The sequence below is a fragment of the Biomphalaria glabrata genome, chromosome 18, assembly GCF_947242115.1.
Source record: "Biomphalaria glabrata chromosome 18, xgBioGlab47.1, whole genome shotgun sequence".
Lineage (NCBI taxonomy): Eukaryota > Metazoa > Mollusca > Gastropoda > Planorbidae > Biomphalaria > Biomphalaria glabrata.
Genome location: NC_074728.1, coordinates 4,304,089 through 4,322,491, shown reverse-complemented (window position 1 = coordinate 4,322,491; position 18,403 = coordinate 4,304,089). Strand labels below are relative to the sequence as shown.

Genomic DNA, 18,403 nt, shown 5'->3' with positions numbered 1-18,403 from the left:
TTTCTTTGTTTTTCTATCTCAGTTTTTCTTAAATTATGAGACAGTGGTACGGCGATATCGATAATGGTAGCGGTTTTTTCTTTTTTATCGATGAACAGCAGATCCGGGCGATTGAAATCTACCGTTTTGTCGGTCAGAGTAGGCCTATCCCAGTACAGCAGATGTTCAGTAGACTCGAGAACCTCTTGCGGAGAGTATTTATAATAATGGGGAGTGTCCTTACCGATCAATTTGTACGTCAAAGCCAGGTGTTGGTGTATTAACTTATTATTATTATTATTGTTAGAAACGAATGAGTAGTCATTCTCCGGCACTGCCAGGGTCGAGTTTCGCTAAAGGGAAACACAATTCATTCATTGTAGTCCCTTTAACAGTTTCCACTGAGGAATTTTCTGGTGATGTGGCAGGTCTGCAGCAGTACCGCCCTCTGACAGGCAACGATAATGTTCCTAGGAATGTTATTATTAAATTAGACCATTATAATTTATATGTAATAGCAGGCTTTCTGCGGCCTCCTGATTTTCGTGGGCATCTTGGAAATCTCCCGACATTACAAAATATATGAAAAGTCCTAGAAATCTGAAAATATTAAAAACTTCTGAAAAATAGACGGATTCTCATTTTGGTCTGCTAATCAGCTTTCATTACATACAAATTTATTACAAAGACGAAGGTATTTTCTAATACAAAATATCTTTATTTTGACATTACGGTATCCAGAGTGGGCCCCTCCCAATCCTTTTCGCATAAGGGCCCCGCGGTCGATAGGACTGCCCCTGCTGAGGATAATTGTAATCCAGAACAGTAAAATGAAATACCTGTTGATACAGCCTCGATTTGAATCCATGAAATCCTTGTTGAAGCCGGAAATCGTATGGACAGAGGACTTACAGCTTTAAAGTTTCGTTTACATTTAGTGCTGTGCCTAAACTGCATCGCCTCTTGGCTTACATTGGATTTCATTATAAGATCTTCTGTGTACAAAAGTCATGGATAAATTGTAATTCTCTAGCTCACTCTTGTATTGTTTCATTTAAACATTTCCGATCTTTTGTTAATTTTTTTTAGCTGCCACCCACCCCCCCCCCCCCCGAAAGGGGAATGGACGCTATTAGTTTTGTGTGGTATGTCTGTTGGTCCGTCCGTTCCGTTTAGATCTCGTAAACTGGAAAAGATATTGAAAATCCGACATCTTGATATTTTAGTCCGTTCAAAGTTCTGATGCAATGGCTGCTTTTTTTCTTTTCTAAAAGCGAAATCTTTTATTTTTTAAATTAACTATGCAAGCATTTTTTAAAATAAAAATATACCTTTTTATGACATTATAATAATTCTGTTAACTAACACGAGAGACAATTTATTAAGGAAACCATATTTGTAACACATTTATGCTAAAGGTTTTAGATATTTGTTCAAAAATTTTTATTTTTTTACAATTGTATTACTAAGTTATGTAAGTTCTGTCATACTAGCTGCTACATTTACATATTATCACGTGAACTGTATCACCGCAGTGGTTGACAGTTTAGTTGAACTAAAAGAACGGGGGAATTGTATTTTTAGTACGAACTAGTTTCATCTTTTTTCTGAGACTTTGAATAGGAGATTTACACTTAACAGAACAATTAGATCAATTAGATCATCATTATATGACATGAGTTAGGTCAGGTTCACATCTAACTTCTCCTTCACTTTCACCTATTCCTTGGTCTGCTTGACCGTTGGGGCACCACACACGATCTGTGGACCACTTCGGGGGCCTATTTTGATGCTGTACTTACCACACAAACTGTCTTTGTAACCTTGTCAGGATGCAGGTTATCTTTGTAACCTTGTCAGGATGCAGGTTATCTTTGTAACCTTGTTAGGATGCAGGTTATCTTTGTAACCTTGTTAGGATGCAGGTTATCTTTGTAACCTTGTTAGGATGCAGGTTATCTTTGTAACCTTGTCAGGATGCAGGTTATCTTTGTAACCTTGTTAGGATGCAGGTTATCTTTGTAACCTTGTCAGGATGCAGGTTTAAATTGTGAGTTATAGTTCCAAAGTTTTTTATACAATAGATCAAGGTTACAAAGACAGTCTGTGTGGAAACACAAACTGAAAATCGGCCCCATAAGTGGTCTACCTAGAGATTTCACCAGGATTCGAACACGGGACTTCTGGTTCCAAGTGCTTAACCACTCAGCCACAGTATCTCCATATATTCATTTAGCGTACACTTATATTTTAAGAAATAGTAATAATTTACTGTATCCATACATTCAAAATTAATAACATTAATTAATTTGTTTTATTTTTTGTTACTCTTAATAACTGACATTTTTTCAGGGTGGAAAGACATGCTCCAATTTCGATTCCCAAGAAAGCTGACAGTTCTTGTGTGGGGCCCCAGCTGTCCAGCAGACCTTCCAGCAGACCACAATTAGATAAAAGTGAAATTAGATGTGAAGTTGGCATAACTGATGTCTTATAATGAATATCTAATTGATCTTTCCGTAAAAAAAAAAAAAAAAAAAAAAAATTCCTTTAGTTAAGTGTTCTATGGCTATATACTATTGAGCAATGATGCAGCTATCTAATCTTATCTTATATAATACAGACGTTACTTAAAAAAAGAAGATGATTACGTCCTACGCGTCATGCATTTAGTCATGCATATTAACCAATGATTTAAATTCTGCCAAGTCACTGGTTTTCCTGGCTAGCTCAGGCAACCCATTCCATGCTCTAATAGCACTAGTGAAGAAGGAGTATTTGTAAAAATTTGTCCTAGCATATGGGATGAGGAATATGCCTTTATCTTTGTGTCTTTCAGAGTATTTTATTAAATTTTGTTTTTGTATTTGAAGATTATGGTTCAGTGTTTTATGTATGATTGCTACTTTACTTTTGAGTCTTCTATCCTGAAGGCTTTCTAAATTTAGTGATTTTACTAAAGGTGTTACTCTAGTCAAATGTGAATATTCGTTTTTTATGAGTCTCACTGCTCTATTCCAATTTCTTAATGTTTTCTTGAGTTGAGGGGTCCCAAACGGAGGATGCATATTCTATTATTGGCCTAACCAAGGTAAAATAACATTTTAGTTCACGAGATAATATAAAAAACTTCTTATTAATTGTTGTTTTAAATTATGTCCAACTATATGCATAATAAATAGATGTTTTTCTCTTTTAAAAAAGTAAATATTTTTTAGTGTATACTAACAGAACTTACTTAGGTTAACAGTATTATTGTAAGCTTTTTTTTTTTACAAAAAAATCTAAAATCAGTTGCATAAATGTGTTACTTACTGTAAGGTAGATAGGCATTTGCCTTTGATAGAATTTCACTCTGATATTCTTTCTGAAAATATGGAAACCTGCCTTTTTACCTGCCTGGATGGACCACTTCTGGGACTCATTTTGAGTTTGTGTTTACACAAACTGTCTTTGTAACCTTGTTTTATTTTCAACTGATGTTATATAGCGCAACTTTCATGCTTATGTCATTGGAGTGCGCTTTGCTCCAATCTCTTTTGGATATATCATTGATATGCGCTTTGGTTCAATCTCTTTTTGATATATTATTGGAGTGCGCTTTGGTTCAATATCTTTTTGAAATATCATTGGAATGCGCTTTGGTTCAATCTCTTTTTGATATATCATTGGAGTGCGCTTTGCTCCAATCTCTTTTTGATATATCATTGGAGTGCGCGTTGCTCCAATCTCTTTTTGATATATCATTGGAGTGCGCTTTGCTCCAATCTCTTTTTGATATATCATTGGAGTGCGCTTTGCTCCAATCTCTTTTTGATATATCATTGGAGTGCGCTTTGCTCCAATCTCTTTTTGATATATCATTGGAATGCGCGTTGCTCCAATCTCTTTTTGATATATCATTGATATGCGCTTTGGTTCAATCTCTTTTTGATATATTATTGGAGTGCGCTTTGGTTCAATATCTTTTTGAAATATCATTGGAATGTGCTTTGGTTCAATCTCTTTTTGATATATCATTGGAGTGCGCTTTGCTCCAATCTCTTTTTGATATATCATTGGAATGCGCGTTGCTCCAATCTCTTTTTGATATATCATTGGAGCGCGCTTTGCTCCAATCTCTTTTTGATATATCAATGGAGTGCGCTTTGCTCCATTCTCTTTTTGATATATCATTGGAGTGCGCTTTGCTCTAATCTCTTTTTGATATATCATTGGAGTGCGCTTTGCTCCAATCTCTTTTTGATATATCATTGGGATGCGCGTTGCTCCAATCTCTTTTTGATATATCATTGGAGTGCGCTTTGCTCCAATCTCTGTTTGATATATCATTGGAATGTGCATTGCTCCAATCTCTTTTTGATATATCATTGGAATGTGCGTTGCTCCAATCTCTTTTTAATATATCATTGGAGTGCGCTTTGCTCCAATCTCTTTTTGATATATCATTGGAATGTGCATTGCTCCAATCTCTTTTTGATATATCATTGGAGTGCGCTTTGCTCCAATCTCTTTTTGATATATCATTGGAGTGCGCTTTGCTCCAATCTCTTTTTGATATATCATTGGAGTGCGCTTTGCTCCAATCTCTTTTTGATATATCATTGGAATGCGCGTTGCTCCAATCTCTTTTTGATATATCATTGGAATGCGCGTTGCTCCAATCTCTTATTAATATATCATTGGAGTGCGCTTTGCTCCAATCTCTTTTTGATATATCATTGGAATGCGCGTTGCTCCAATCTCTTATTAATATATCATTGGAGTGCGCTTTGCTCCAATCTCTTTTTGATATATCATTGGAGTGCGCTTTGCTCCAATCTCTTTTTGATATATCATTGGAGTGCGCGTTGCTCCAATCTCTTTTTGATATATCATTGGAATGCGCGTTGCTCCAATCTCTTTTTGATATATCATTGGAATGCGCGTTGCTCCAATCTCTTATTAATATATCATTGGAGTGCGCTTTGCTCCAATCTCTTTTTGATATATCATTGGAATGCGCGTTGCTCCAATCTCTTATTAATATATCATTGGAGTGCGCTTTGCTCCAATCTCTTTTTGATATATCATTGGAGTGCGCTTTGCTCCAATCTCTTTTTGATATATCATTGGAGTGCGCGTTGCTCCAATCTCTTTTTGATATATCATTGGAATGCGCGTTGCTCCAATCTCTTTTTGATATATCATTGGAATGCGCGTTGCTCCAATCTCTTATGAAGTGGATCAGTTGAGGAGGAGAAGCTCAACTCTGAATTCAAACATCTGCTGCCTTGCATCTATATCGAATATGGGAAATGCTTCTGTGGTCAACCCTGGGGGGAAATGGGGAGCCGGCGACCCTTACAGTACCCTGCCAGAGCCTTCGATGCCAATGATAACAAACGATTTCTGGCATTTGCCGTTCCTTCGGTAGATAAACTGCATGGGGAGGAGGGGGTACAGCTGTGTAGAAGACATCTTCCAGACCATAGCTAATGTCCAGATATGAGATGATCCTTAGTCGCTTGTAACTGGAGGCAGAGATGTAGAGGGGGGCACAATGGCCCGGGCGCCACCCTTTTGAAGCGCCAACCATAAGGGGCGCAACACGCAGCCTATATTTCTATGTGAATTTCAAGAAAAATGAGTGTGGGGGGGGGGCGCCATTAATGTACCTCGCCCTTGGGCTCACCTTTTGCTTATTAAGCCTCTGAATGAAGGAGGTCATTATTACTAATCAAAAAGTGAACCTACTGTGTTGGCACTTGGATCCAAAGAAACCATGAATACAGCTGACATTTTCTTTACACTCTCCAGACGCCTGACATTTATTCTTTTCGCATCGACACTTTTTGTCACAGTGGGTCCCAAACCAACCATGCAGGCATCCTGTAAGAGAGATAGTTGATAACATACCCTTGTATTGTCTTTACACTATAAAAGTGTTCGTTTGTTGCATTTAAATATTGCAATCGGTTTCATTGATTTTGGGATTGTGATATGCACATCGAAAGGAAGTTTGTTTTAAGTGTTTCGGATGATCCATCAGAGTTGATTCAGATGTCCAAATGGTTCTTCACACCCGTCTTGTGGCTCTTCACCGATCTCTCTGTCAGGAGGCCCCCGTCGACTAAGTGATCATTTCTTCACACCCGTCTTGTGGCTCTTCACCGATCTCTCTGTCAGGAGGCCCCCGTAGACTAAGTGATTCACTTATTCACACCCGTCTTGTGGCTCTTCACCGATCTCTCTGTCAGGAGGCCCCCGTCGACTAAGTGATCATTTCTTCACACCCGTCTTGTGGCTCTTCACCGATCTCTCTGTCAGGAGGCCCCCGTAGACTAAGTGATTCACTTATTCACACCCGTCTTGTGGCTCTTCACCGATCTCTCTGTCAGGAGGCCCCCGTCGACTAAGTGATCATTTCTTCACACCCGTCTTGTGGCTCTTCACCGATCTCTCTGTCAGGAGGCCCCCGTAGACTAAGTGATTCACTTATTCACACCCGTCTTGTGGCTCTTCACCGATCTCTCTGTCAGGAGGCCCCCGTCGACTAAGTGATCATTTCTTCACACCCGTCTTGTGGCTCTTCACCGATCTCTCTGTCAGGAGGCCCCCGTAGACTAAGTGATTCACTTATTCACACCCGTCTTGTGGCTCTTCACCGATCTCTCTGTCAGGAGGCCCCCGTCGACTAAGTGATCATTTCTTCACACCCGTCTTGTGGCTCTTCACCGATCTCTCTGTCAGGAGGCCCCCGTAGACTAAGTGATTCACTTATTCACACCCGTCTTGTGGCTCTTCACCGATCTCTCTGTCAGGAGGCCCCCGTCGACTAAGTGATCATTTCTTCACACCCGTCTTGTGGCTCTTCACCGATCTCTCTGTCAGGAGGCCCCCGTAGACTAAGTGATTCACTTATTCACACCCGTCTTGTGGCTCTTCACCGATCTCTCTGTCAGGAGGCCCCCGTCGACTAAGTGATCATTTCTTCACACCCGTCTTGTGGCTCTTCACCGATCTCTCTGTCAGGAGGCCCCCGTAGACTAAGTGATTCACTTATTCACACCCGTCTTGTGGCTCTTCACCGATCTCTCTGTCAGGAGGCCCCCGTCGACTAAGTGATCATTTCTTCACACCCGTCTTGTGGCTCTTCACCGATCTCTCTGTCAGGAGGCCCCCGTAGACTAAGTGATTCACTTATTCACACCCGTCTTGTGGCTCTTCACCGATCTCTCTGTCAGGAGGCCCCCGTCGACTAAGTGATCATTTCTTCACACCCGTCTTGTGGCTCTTCACCGATCTCTCTGTCAGGAGGCCCCCGTAGACTAAGTGATTCATTTATTCACACCCGTCTTGGCATGTTGCACGTTCTTCCGAGCCCCTGCATGAATTCCTCCTTTCATGTGTGGCCGGAAGCTCAAGCCCCACGTGGGGGCCATCCTTATGCCTATGCTGTCCCATTGTACCCGTTGGGGGACCATCACCACACGTATTGGCCCCTTTGGGAAATGGGCTGATGGGGGTTTAGGACTGGTTTAGCGAGCCTTTTTTACATCCCTACCACGTGTAATGTACTCTCGCTAGAGGGTACGTATGGTAGCCCACTGATTGCTACCATTCTTAGCCTATCCACTTCACCAGGCGGACCTTTCCACGGAGGCGCCACGCTGAGGCGACGGTAGCTGGAATATCCTCCGCCATCATAGTTGCAGATCATCTACTTCCTAGTCTAAATCTTCCGCAGAACAAAGGAGGGATGGGAGCGGGCAGGGTTGAACCCTGGATTATCGAGATAATCAAACGAGAGTCCAGCGTCCCGCATGTCCGCGGAGCCCATTTCAAGAGTACTAAAAAATGTATTTTTCTTGTAAGGTTCTTATTTAATCACTTCACTTTTATTGAAAGCCGCATTCAAAAACAGATTCCTAACTTTTCTGAAAAAAATATAAACACATTTTTTTTTTAGAAACCACTTTTATTACCGTCTTTTCGCACATATAATCCGACATGGGCGTAGATCCCTCATAGGAAGAAGCTACACACTCGTATATCACGAACACACGTATATCCCGCATTAATTACGAAATAATCAAGAATAAAATTGTACAAACCGCATCCTTATATACACCGCTTGTGCAAAGCGTGTCGTAAAATGATCTGCCTGTACCTTAAAGTTGTTTCTAATCAAACGTCAGTCCGACGATGCACAATCGTGTTGTTGTCATAATGAGCGATACAATAAGCGTGTGACACATGATCCACCGGTACGTCCATAATTTCCGCTAATGCTATTTACATGAGTAAATTAAATCCCCCCCTCCCATAGCTTCCATTTATTTTTTTAAAATTGAATGACCCGCGGGTTATATGTTCTTTATCCGTCCTTGTATTTTATTTATGTATTTATTGGCAAGAGAGAAAACAATTTAATCTACTTAACTCTATCTCTCCTAACTGACGATGCCGACGTTGATTTGACCCCCTACTAAACAAAAATTGATGTTTTTGATTTATAAACTTTTAATTTTGTGTTGTGTAAAAAGAGCATTCATTTCCCTATCATCATATACCAAATATAAGCTTTTCTGATATCAAACAAAACAAGTTATTTAAGTTTAATTATAACATGATAGTAGGAAGCGCGGTGGCTGAGCGGTAAAGCGCTTGGCTTCCGAACCGGAGACCGGGGTTCGAATCCTGGGGAAGACTGGGGTTTTTAATTTCGGGATCTTCGGGCGCCTCTGAGTCCACCCAGCTCTAATTGGTACCTGACCTCAGTTGGAGAAAAGTAAAGGCGGTTGGTCGTTGTGCTGGCCACATGACACCCTAGTTAACCGTAGGCCACAGAAACAGATGACCTTTACATCATCTGCCCTATAGACCAGAAGGTCTGAAAGGGGAACTTTTTTTTTTTTTTTTATAAAGTGATAGTGACATACAAATGAGCAAAATAAATTGATTCTATCGGAACGAAGCAAAATAATTACGGAGTGAATGAGTTAATAGGAAGGCAGTAGACTTTTAATACTGATTCTCCAATTTTCAAAAGGTCTGTATGATGCTCTTGACATAAACAGACGTACAACATTAACAAGTCTAAATTTCAAATTGATCTAGAATTTTATACACTACCACTGTCTGTTGTTCTGGAGTTATCCTCATCTATTTCACCGTCTTCATCGTCATCTGTGGATAGTTATTTATTCATCGTTTTAGAGATGTGCGCCAATTAAGATTATCCTTTTGGTACGTAGTAACAGAAACTTTACGAGTCTCACGGTTAAGAAGTCCAGCGTCATGTAGGCTTAATGTCATTGGTCCCTCCACTCTAGTCATACGGGTGGTTTTATAGTTTACGTGCAAAGTGCAGTGCCCCATTTGGACCTTGCAATCTATAGGGCAGATGATTCTTTGGCCAACAGTTAATGACCAGGGTGTCATGTGGCCAGCACAGCGAACAACCGCCTTTGATTTTCTGAACTCTTTCTCTCCGTAAATTATTTTCCTCGTTTCAATAGTATTATTCCTTTTGCTCATTCGTATTTCACTATGATGTTAGGGTTAAACTTCCATAACTTTTTTGGTTTGTTAATAGAAAATGTTATATTTGGTATCGAGTTATGGGGAAATGCATGCTCATTTTACACAACACAAAGTTTATAAATCCAAAAACCAATTCATTTTAATGGGGGTCAAATCAACGTAGGCATCGTCAATTAGGAGAGAAAGAGATAAGTCAGGTACCCATTAGAGTTGTGTGGACTCAAGGGCGCCCTAAAAATCCCGAAATTCAAAATCCCAGTCTTCACCGAGATATCCAACAACGTTCTGTTAAACTCGTAACTAACTTAGTTTAAAACATTACAGGCGATCAACGATGACAAAGTTACGACTCACTAACTTTGTAATTTAGTCTGTTGAGCAAGTGCTGATGGGAAAATGACTTAATCCTGTGCACTCCCAGGGGAGCATAGGGCCGCAACCACACCTCTCCACCGAACTCGGTTCTGAGCAGCTTTCTTCATCTGCTCCCATGTCATTCCAGTACCCTCAGCTTCACCCTTGACTGACCTCTTCCAGGTTTGCTTGGGTCTGCCCACTTTCCTCTTTCCTTGTGGGTTCCAGCCAAGTGCCTGCCTTGCAACATTGGTAGCTGGTTTTCGCAGGGTGTGTCCTATCCAGCTTCATTTTCGTTTTGTGATGTCCTGGGCTATGGGCTTTTGTCTAGTTTTCTCCCACAAATCGATAGTAGTTATCTTTTCTGGCCACCTAATTCCTAATATCCGGCGTAGGCATCTGTTAACAAAGATCTGGAGCTTTTCCATATTTGTTTTAGTGACTCTCCAAGTATCTGAACCATATAGAAGGACAGACTGAACGTTTGTATTATAGATTCGTATCTTGTTGTGTAGAGATAATGCCTTAGAGAGCCAGATAGTTTGAAAAGTTGAAAAGGCAAACCTAGCTTTATTGATCCGAATTAGTATATCATCATCAGCTTACGCTAAAAATTGTTGATAAATTCGCTAGCTAGAAGGCAAATAAAATTTATTTGTATTATCTTTTGGGATATTTGCATTTTTTTGCGTATTAATAATACTCTAACTCTAACATTGAATACAAGTTATTCAAAAAAAAAAAGGTGCAGATTTAATTCTTTTTTTTTCGGTGGAAGGTATCCTGCGGGAGCTGCCGTACCGGTAATCACAGACCCTAGCTACGCCACTGCATGATAGTGAAGATTAACTCGCAATGAGGCTTTGCCAAACCTTTTCCATTCATTATTTCCTCATCAATATAACCATCACAGTCGTTGTCTTTTTCATCTCCATTCTTCTGCGGCGTAGGCGTGCAAACTGCTTTGACGCTCTCCGTAGACGTTGTAGCCAACTCTGACGTAGGCATAGTAGAATGCGTCAATTGGGTCTAAAGTTTGCAAGTAAAATATAAACATACAAAAAATATTGCAAATATCAATTTACACATGTGAATGCGTATAATCAGAGGCGTAGCTAGGATGGGGGAGGGAGGGGGGAGAATTTGAAAATCCCCCCGAGCCCCCACTTGAGGGGCGCCGGGGCTACCGAAACAGTGTTTTTTTTTTTACATTATATAACGCGAATTGCAGGTGCCCCCAAAGAGGTCAAGCCCCTTCGGCCCCTTAAATGGCTGCAAATCCCTAGTTACGCCACTGCATACAATGAATATTAAATAAAAATAATCAAATACATATAAAGAGGCAGCCGTCTTGTCGCTAATACTCCAATGGTGCTGGAGGAAAGATAAGGAACAAAATTTAATCAGTTATTACTTCCCTTGTACTTAGGAGAACCCATATGTAAATGTTTGTAAAAAAATATTGATGTATAGATATTACTTTAAACTTTGAACGCATACAAATAAATTGTATGAATGTGGGCGGCTGCCTGCGTTTGTGATATGCGTTCTAAACTGTCGCCTTGATGTTTACGGGTTTGAACCCTCTACGCCGTCTTGCGACCTCCAGTCCTGATGGAAGTTTGCAATAGGATGCTAAAAATTTTAATTCTGAAGGAGCATATAAATTATGTAAAATAAACAAACTATTCATAATATGAATATTAAAAAAATAAATAAATCATACGATTGTGGATGATAAGGGAGACCTCACAACGCATATATTTAATTTTTTGTTTATTTTTAAAATCAGTGTCTCTTTAACATATAATTAAAGTTATTTGGGCCTGAACTGCCTGGTTTGAACATTTCTCGCTGCCGTCATCTGTCTTCACGCAGAAGATTCGAACTAGGGCTTAAAATTATTTGAATCGTTATGCTAGGTTCGAAATTAGCTCTTCAAATCGTGAATACATGAACCGTGTGCTGTTACCGGTTGATAGCTTGTTGCACCAAACCGCTGGTAGACTACTAAACCGTTGAAGGTGTAATGTATCTTAACTAATAAACTTGAAAAACTTCCTTGTGTGAACAAAACCAAATAGCATTTTATTTATCATAAAAACAAAAAATAAAGTTAATAAGAGATCAAATAAATGTTGTAGACTGCAAAAACACAACCTTTCGATCTCACGTTCTGGAGTGACGACATTGCCACCTGTGTTACATCATTCACAACCAATCGCTAACCTCTTGCCACCGTCACCATATAAACACACACACACACACACGTGTGATATAACACCGTGGTACATGGGCCGACCTTAGGCAAAGGCAAACTAGGCTGCGGCCTAGAGCCTTCGATTGGTGGGGGGCTTCGCATTAAACTGTAATTGAAACTCAACTATAGCAGAGCACTAGGACTCTACGTCTAGTAGCCTAGATCTAAGTCGCTACTAGGACTCAATATTTATTCGCAAATTTAAATCTACTTGTTAGACTACTCACCTTAGAAGACCCTTGCTTTTTTTTTTTTATGAATTTTATATATTACATTTGGGGCCACCCAATTCCCTTTGCCTAGGACCTCCAATTACCTTAGGCCGGCCCTGCGTGGTAGAGAAACATAATCGTTAATTAGTAACCCTGCTTAAGTAGGCCTACCTGCAGGTGACCAAACCCCCACCCATGCCACGTATGCGGCCGGCTTTTTAAAGCGAGGATTGGACTTGACAGTCATCTTCGTTTTCATAGGATATGAGAAATATGTTTATCCTTTGATCACGAATGAGGATATTATATATATATATATATATATATATATATATATATATATATATATATATATATATATATATATATATATATATATATATATATATATATATATGTATATTAAACAGTGCTTTTTTGTACAAAGATAGGTGCCGGTACTCAGTGATGGATTGCCTAACTTTTAACTACTAATAAATTAATAACAAACATTAAAATACAAGAAAAGTAATACTTTTTCCCCACATTGAAAAAGGTGCCGGTACGCATTACCGGTGCGTACCGTTACAAATATATATATATATATATTCTTTTCCGATTATTCTAAGCACATCTATCTATCTACGAATGAGGAATGAGGATGGTCGTTGTGTCTGTAAATCAAATCAATTTTAGCTAGCAGTTCCTTCACTAGACTTTTTGCTTCAAGCCCTAGCCGTCTTCTCCTATCATGTCCCCCTAGTAAGAAACGTTATTCGTCTGTCTGACTACGTCACTACTTTTTACTGTCGCTACAACGCACGCTATATTCATCTACAAAACTAGCATCCTTTTTTTAACTAAACTAGTTCATTACAACAGCTACTTTCTTTTTTGTGGTGTATCCGGCGGTAGAATTTAAAAAAAAAAAATCGAAAATGTATTTAGTAGCATAGTTTTTTAAATGCTTCTCTTTTACAGTTAAGTTGAATACACTCCCTTTAAGCGGACATGAAATATTGTTTAAAAGATTGTTTTTTTTTTTACATGAAATGTTGTCTGAAAGATGCTTTTAAGCATTAAGCCTTTGGACCGGTTGAAGACAAAGACATGGACCGCCAGAGGGTCTATCAAGGTATGTTCTCGTTGTCGGAGGTTGTATTCGGCTTTTGTAGAAGAAATTTTACCATTTGACAGCTGCATTAGGTCAGACCTCATCATCTATGGGGCGTGACAACGGCGTTCATTGGACATTGCGTCATCTGACATTGCGTCATCTGACATTGCGTCATCTGACATTGCGTCATTGGACATTGCGTCTTTGGGCTTTGCGTCTTTGGGCATTGCGTTATCGGACATAGCACCATCGGATATTGCGTCATTTGAGTTGCGTCATTAGATAGTACATAGTGGGAAGCATGGTCGAGAGGCTAACAACGCTTGAACTTGGTTTGGCTACCTATGAACGGGGGCGAGGTTCGACACCCGACCCGAGCAGAGTTGTGTTTTCTGAGCACCTAAAAGCAGCACGGAAAAACCTTCTCCTAGATACCCCCTACTGGTCCGAAAATGAGATTGGACCAAAGTGATCTGAGCATGCTATAAGCATGGAAGTAGCTCTATATAAATGCTATAATGTATTTAAATTGCGTCATTGTTCATTGCGTCATTGGAAATTGCATCATAGGAGATTGCGTCATTGAACATTGCATCTTTGAACATTGCGTTATTGGAAATTGCATCATTGGACATTGCATCATTGGACATTGCATTATTGGACATTGTATCATTGGACATTGCATCGTAGGACTTTTTTTTATTGGGCATGGCATATTTGGACAATGCATAATTGGACATTGCAACATTGGAAATTGTTTTATAGGACATTTTGTTATCGGACATTGCATCATTGAATATTGCGTCATTGGACATTGCGTTATTGGAAATTGCATCATTGGACATTGCATCATTGGACATTGCATCATTGGACATATCATCATTTGATTTAACTTTCTCAGATTCCAATTCAACCTCAACCCACCTCATGCTCCGTTTGTGACAATAAGGTAATCTGGTTATTTTTTTTTTATGTTCATCGAACGTACCATTAGCATATACACATAACAGTTCTATCAATACATACCTGATATTGAAAAATAAATTCTCTGCTTTCATTTCCAAAGTTGATAGGTGTTGAGTAGCTGTTTTCATTACCGTACCCAAACATATAACAGCCGAAAATGTTTCCAACGGTGGATCTCATGTTAAAAGGCGAATGAGACTCTCTTTGCAGATTCACTTGCCAAATTTTTAATCCTAAAAAGCTGTCAATCTCATTCTTGTCATCAAAGCTGCACATTGAAAAATAAAAAAAGAAGCGTTTTGATCAAAAAATTTAACAAAAAGTGAGACCATTTACTAGGACAAAATCAAACAAGTGCACCTTCTTCCTTGTGCCATTAGAGCATAGAACGGTTTGCCTGAATCAGCCTACAGAAACGTTAGGCGAATGATTATGGTGTAAGGGTGATGAGCTGCTGATGAAAAGGTTTTCTGCGTTACTGAAGAGAAGAAAAAAGAAAGGTTGTTGGAAGTGCCACAGTCTTAGTTGACATTGCATGGTCTAAAGTTCACGTCATGTTAAGAGTTTAAAAGACACGTGGAATTCCTGATGTAGAAAACAGGAAGTAGAATGAATGAAGTTGACTTTGAGTTCAGTCAGTCAAGTCAAGCAGTCAAGTTAAGTCAAGTGGTATTCTTTAGACCGAGTGGTCAAGTATATTTTGGTCCGGGATGGACAGTAGCGACTTAGAAAAGTCTGTAGTAATCTCAGTTAGGAAGTAATTTATGGGCAGTTGTTGCCAGTGGTATTTTTGAGACATGTATTAGTTGATCTATATTTCTGCACAGTGTTACCCGCTGAGATGCGGACGTGATTTGTGATTAACGTATTGGATATTTTTGATACCGCTGTTATGCGGATAGGATTGTTTATTATTTCTTGACTCGTAGCACTAACAAGGAGTGCAGTATTATTATTATGTTGTAAAATAAACTTTATATTTGTCTGCTGAAACGGACTTAGGTCAGTTTATAGTATCTGTTTTGTCACGTGTTAAGAGTACTTCAGGAAGCAAGAACCCAGCATTACACGACATTCGCATTCTGCAACCTTACACCATTCAACATCATTTACAAAAAGGTTTTCTGCGTTACTGAAGAGAAGAAAAAAGAACTGATGTTAGAAGAAGACTAGGAATAGTCGTGATACAGAAAAAGACGCTAATTTTAAATATTTGTTTTTTAGCGGCCCCCGAAAGATGAAAAGACGCTATTAGTTTTGTGTGAAATGTCTGTAAGACCTACTGTCCGTCTGTCCCGTTTAAATCTTGTAAACTAGAAAAGATAGTGAAAACTCGACATCAGAATATTTTAGTCCAATTAAAGTTCTGATGCAACAGCCACTTTTTTTCTTTTCTAAAAGAGAAAAATCTAATTTTTTAAATCACTTATGGAAGTTTTTTCATAAAAAAATACACCACTTTTACAACTATTCACTATTAATAGTAATAAACACTGGAGGCTCTTTAGTAGGGGAGGCTACCAATTGCCATATTTCTAATACATTTATGCATATGGTTTTAGATTTTTTGACAAATACTTTTTTTTTTTACATTTGTATTGTTAAGTTAAGAAGTTCTGTCATATTAACTACTACATTTACACAAAGAAATGTTTACTCTTTTTTTTTTAGAAAAAAAATCTATTTAGTGTGTATATAAGTGGGACATAATTTAAAAAAGCAATTATTAAGTAGTTTGTCATATTATCGCGTGAACCAATGGTGCGGCATCAACATGGAAGTAATGGAATTTTTTAAAACTGGATTTAAAGGATTTGAATAAGATATTGACGCTTTACAAAACAATTAGATCAATTAGATATTTATTACTAGATTCCAGTTAGGCCAAGTTCACATTTGACTTCACATTCACTTTCACCTATCCTTTGGTTTGCTGAACCGCTGGGGCACCACACAAGATCTGTTAACCTTCTTTCTCCATTCTTCTCTGTAATTTGTCTTTGATAGAATTAGTTGTGATGTTCTTTCTGAAAATATTGATACCTGCCTTTTTACCTGCCTAGGTGGACCACATTGGGGGTCCGATTTTGAGTTTGTGTTTCCACACCAAGTCCGTCATCTTTGTAACCTTGTTTATTTCCTAAAATAATCATTTCGTCTGTAATTCTACAAAGAAGCATTGTCGACAGGCCAAGTACGTTTGAACCTTCTTTTTTGACTTACCTACTCAAACTTTGATTATTTAGCATAATAACGTCCAAGTTATCTGGAATAAGGATGATAAGAAAATGTATTGCATATTCCTCTGGTAGCCTAGACAAAAAGTATAAAAAAAGGAACATAGTTACTGTTTTGCATTATTATACCCATTAATGTTTTGGTTTTCATTGTCTATAAATTTAAACATTCAATGTTTAAAATAGGGTATGTGAAAGATGCATATTTTGGGTAACTATTTAGACCCTTATCAATAGTCTCTGTTGATGTTTCTGTAATGCTAGAGAAGTTGTGAGTACTATTCTGCATTGGTTACAAGTAGATCTAATTTTCTGTCAAGGGTAGGTTGAACATATCGGCATTCATTACCTAGACTTTAGACTTTAGACAGATAATTTAATTAGCTCATGGTGACTGCGACTATACAAAGAGCGCAGTACTGTTGCAGACAACAGTCGTCAAAGAAGACCCGAGCACTGACCTTTCACAAGGCCAGTAGCAAAGTGACACGTCACAATTCAGTTTCCAGGCCTATTATGATGACTGGTCTCGGTTAGACCCAATTTCAACTACCAATCTAGCTCATAAAAGGATGATAAATTAAGATGTCTGTTTACAATCAAAAATTACATTTGAGCATTACAAAATACCATGTATTGAATAATACGTTTAAGTAATCATTAATGTAAAATATATATATAAAAAAAAAAAGAGCTTACACAAGGGAAATAATTATAGATTTATAGCCATATCTATCAAAACTACCTTTTATCAATATTAAACTTGTAATTAAATGTGTAATATATCTAGAACAAAAGTAATAAGTCTGTGCGATTAAAAACTGTTTTTACCATATTTTTTTGTTGACCGCTAATTAATGATTTTTAGCTTGCTCAATTTGTTTGTAAAATGTTTTACATGTTTCGCATGTTCCTTCAGAGTTGATGATAATTTACTTCCTAGTCCAAACCTCCCGCAGGACGTCGGAGGATGGCAGCGGGCAGGGTTTGAACCCGGGACCTTCGATAAGTCCGAACGAACGTACAGCGCGCAAACCGCACGACCCGGCACCCATCAATTTGCTATGATCCTATCACATATATGGATTTGTTTGGAAATGGACCCCATTCACCAATCGTAAACAAGCAACATTTTGCCACGTGATTCTCTATATCATCTATGCAAATCACGCAATCCATAAAGGCTGTCACGTCATACGTAATTTTCATTGTTTCATCAATGTTATCACGTGGCTAAGTGTTGTTTGTTTACGATTGGTGAATGAGGTCCTTTGGGGGGGGGGGGGGGGAGGGAAGAAGGAGATATCTGGTTCGGTTTTACCGTAATCAGTTTTGGAAAGCATTTACAATAAAAAAGGATGGGGGGGGGGGGGGGGCGGAAGACCTGAATTCGAACTCATACTCACGCCTCCTCGGGGCGACGTGCTAACCACTCTGCTGCTATTGGGTTTTTATGACTACATTATATTGTATATTGTTTATTACATTTTTTGAGCAGCGACCTGTAGAGGGAATTAATTCATCTCATATCACCACTTCAGTCAAGCAAAATTTGTTTCCCTTGATACCAAAGAAAATAATTAATAACCAATATTTAAATAACTAACTGGTAATTTTTAAAAAATTGTTTATTGTGTTGTCGCTTAGAAGAAATAATTGTGCCCAAAATTCAGCTTCATTCGAGATTGGCTGCCAAAGAAATAACGTGTACAAACGTTTTACATAATAGACAGAGTGAGTGGATATAAGCTTGGTGAAAACAAATTACAAC

At 38.7% G+C, this 18,403-nt stretch overlaps 1 protein-coding gene across 3 annotated transcripts in view; it reads right to left on the bottom strand.

Moving 5' to 3' along the window:
* The window catches only part of LOC106055990 (uncharacterized), a 58,114-nt gene that overhangs the window by 17,611 nt on the left and 22,100 nt on the right, over positions 1–18,403 (bottom strand). For 2 of the 3 annotated variants that reach the window (XM_056017135.1, XM_056017137.1), the window contains 6 exons: positions 16,619–16,708; positions 14,456–14,663; positions 10,734–10,890; positions 9,097–9,150; positions 5,716–5,850; positions 819–974 (listed from right to left, as the gene is read on the bottom strand). In XM_056017135.1, coding sequence (XP_055873110.1) covers positions 819–974; positions 5,716–5,850; positions 9,097–9,150; positions 10,734–10,890; positions 14,456–14,663; positions 16,619–16,708 — 800 coding nt within the window. The remainder of the gene's footprint in view (positions 1–818; positions 975–5,715; positions 5,851–9,096; positions 9,151–10,733; positions 10,891–14,455; positions 14,664–16,618; positions 16,709–18,403) is intronic. The other variant, XM_056017136.1, reaches the window with a different exon arrangement.